The following is a 2,562-nucleotide window of genomic DNA, read 5'->3' on the forward strand; positions in this document are numbered from 1 at the left end:
ACAGCAGGGCCCATCCCAGCCCAGCTTCAGCTCAAGCAGAGACGAGCCGGCTGGTGGCGGCGGCTCCCAGCCCTTGCCGGTGCAGGGCCTCCGACCGAGCGGGGCCTCGGCCCGGGACGCTCCGGGAGCCCGCCGCGGCTGGCAGCAGGAGGAAGCGGCGGCGTCGCGTCCCGAGCGGTGCGCGCCATGGCGGGCGGGCCCCCCAAGGCCCTGCCGTCCACGGGGCCCCACTCCCTGCGCGACATGCCGCACCCGTTGGCCGGCTCCAGCAGCGAGGAGGCCGTGGGAGGCGACAGCACGCCCAGCCCGGACCTGCTGATGGCCCGAAGCTTCGGTGACAAGGTGGGGCGCATGGGGCTGGAGACTGGGAGGCTTATTTCACTCCCGGAGGGGATGATGGATCGGAAGCCACCCTAGGCACGGGGCCGCGCCCACCCTGGTGCCTTCGGGGGTACGGGCGTGACCTCGTCCCCAGAGCCCTCCGAAAAAGCGTCGTCTCTCCGCCGCCCCCGCGGGGTCGCAGCCGCAGGGGAGTAGCCGGAGGGGACGGGCTTCCCTGGCTGTGACTGGTCGCGAGCGTCGGTGACAGCTGGTGGGGAGGGGTCCCGCCTGCGTGTTGGGGCCAGAGGCTTGTGTACAGTGCTCGGTGCCTGTGTCTCGGGATGGGATCTCAGGTTCCTCCAGGTGCATCCCTGAAGGCCGAGCTGCTGAATAACTTGTAGCTCCTCCAGTTTCCTGAGACTGCAAAGAAGCGAGTTAATGGCTTTCCGCGGTAGGACCGGGCAGCCTTGGTCTTAATGAGAGAGTCGTCGTCTTAACCCCAGTCAGTCATGTGGGGGGCGATCTTTGTTTAGATTTGCTGTTTGCCCCGAGGAGTCACCTGACTCAGACCCCAGCCAGCGGCGAGAGTAGAGTCTGGCTGTGGTTTTCTGTCTGGGGCTCCATTCACCTCCGACAGCCTACCGCACTGTTTAGGTTTGGCAGAGCCTGGTTTTGTGGTTGATGGAAAGAAAGCTCGCCCTTTGACCTTCTTTGTGCAGAGGGAGGTTCTTGATTTTCTTAGAGCGGCACAACCCTTCTGCTGCTTTGAGAGACAGCTGAGTCTGGTGAGGGTGAGGGGCGGCATCCCCGCGCCCCTCCCATTACGATTTCAGCTGTGACCGGTCTTGAGCAGTGATTGTGTCAGCGCTCCTGTTGCCAGTTAGTCACTAGTTGCAGAAATTAGAATTATTCTCAGCAATTGTGATCAGCATTTTCGCCTTATAAAATACTAAATGAGTTCCTCCTTGTCCCAATAGTAATGGAATCAGGGGCCCTAACTTTCTTCTCTCCCTTATTTAGGAGGGCATGTGGTACAGTAAAAATGAGTATGAGACAGTCTAATTTGCTGGCCTTATGGTCAGAAGGGCACTGAGTGCTCAAAATACCTAGGCAGATCCCCCCACGGGCCAGCCGCAATAAAATAAAATAAAATAGCTAGGGAGTGGGACTTGATGTACTTTTCAGAGAGGCTTTGTGAAAGTGGGGGTGGGGGTAAAGCATTAGGGAAAGAAAACTTAAAAAGCGAATGAAACCAATGGATCGAGCAGCTCAAGATGTGTGTGTGTGGCTCTTTGTGATTATTTATTTTATAGACGATTATAGAGTGTATGAAGGCTTATTTCACTTGGAAATACCTTGCTAGTGTTAGACATTCAAAAAGTCATTCAGTGAATGACTGAATAAAATGTTGCTTTTTTATGGACAGAGAAATTGGTCTTGAACGTAGGATAGAAACTGAGGTTAAACCTTCTGAGTTCCTTCTCAGTTCTGTGTAGGATAGTGAATTAATTATCTGTTGCTGTGTTACAAATCAACCAAGAATTTAGCACTTGAAAATAGTGTCTGTGAGTCAAAAATCTGGGAGCAGCTTACCTTGGTTCTGACTCATGAGGTTGCAGTCAGGCTGTTGGCTTGGGTTGCAGTCATCTGAAGGCTGGATTGGGGGAGGATCCACTTCCAAACTCACTCACGTGGCTGTTGGCAGGCCTTAGTTACTCTCCATAGAGCTGTTCGACATGGCAATTGGTTGATCCCAGAGCAAGAGAGCCCAAGACTCCAGCTAGTCTTGTATAACCTAATCTCAGAAGTGACATACCTCTGCCGAATTCTACTGGTCACACAGACTGACACTGGTACAATGTGGGAAGACGGTATGAATACCAGGGTGTGAATAACAGGGAGGTGGGCATCACTGGGACCATCTTGGAGGCTAGCTACCACAGATAGCTATTTAAAATTTTTGCTTAATGATCAGCTCTTGGACGATACCTCACTTAGAAGTATGGGCATTTTGGGGCCGGCCCGGTGGCGCACTGGATAGGTGCGCTGCTTGGGAAGCGCGGCGGCGCTCCTGCCCGAGGGTTCGGATCCCACATACAGACCGGTTCCCGCTCACTGGCTGAGCGAGGCGCGGGAGCGGCGCCGAGGGTTGTGATCCCGTTGCCGGTCCCCGGTCTGGTGCGGGGGCGACACTGAGGGTTGTGATCCGTTGCCGGACACGGAAAAAGATAAAAGACAAAA

At 55.1% G+C, this 2,562-nt stretch overlaps 1 protein-coding gene across 1 annotated transcript in view; it reads left to right on the forward strand.

The window, feature by feature from the left end:
- Positions 1-186: 186 nt before the first annotated feature.
- Positions 187-2,562, forward strand: part of SNX30 (sorting nexin family member 30) — a gene marked incomplete at its 3' end in the record, with an annotated part of 53,068 nt that continues 50,692 nt past the window's right edge. The window contains exon 1 of the mRNA XM_008576362.1: positions 187-342. Coding sequence (XP_008574584.1) covers positions 187-342 — 156 coding nt within the window. The remainder of the gene's footprint in view (positions 343-2,562) is intronic.

Source organism: Galeopterus variegatus, unplaced genomic scaffold, assembly GCF_000696425.1.
Source record: "Galeopterus variegatus unplaced genomic scaffold, G_variegatus-3.0.2 Scaffold1338, whole genome shotgun sequence".
In the NCBI taxonomy this organism is placed as follows: domain Eukaryota; kingdom Metazoa; phylum Chordata; class Mammalia; order Dermoptera; family Cynocephalidae; genus Galeopterus; species Galeopterus variegatus.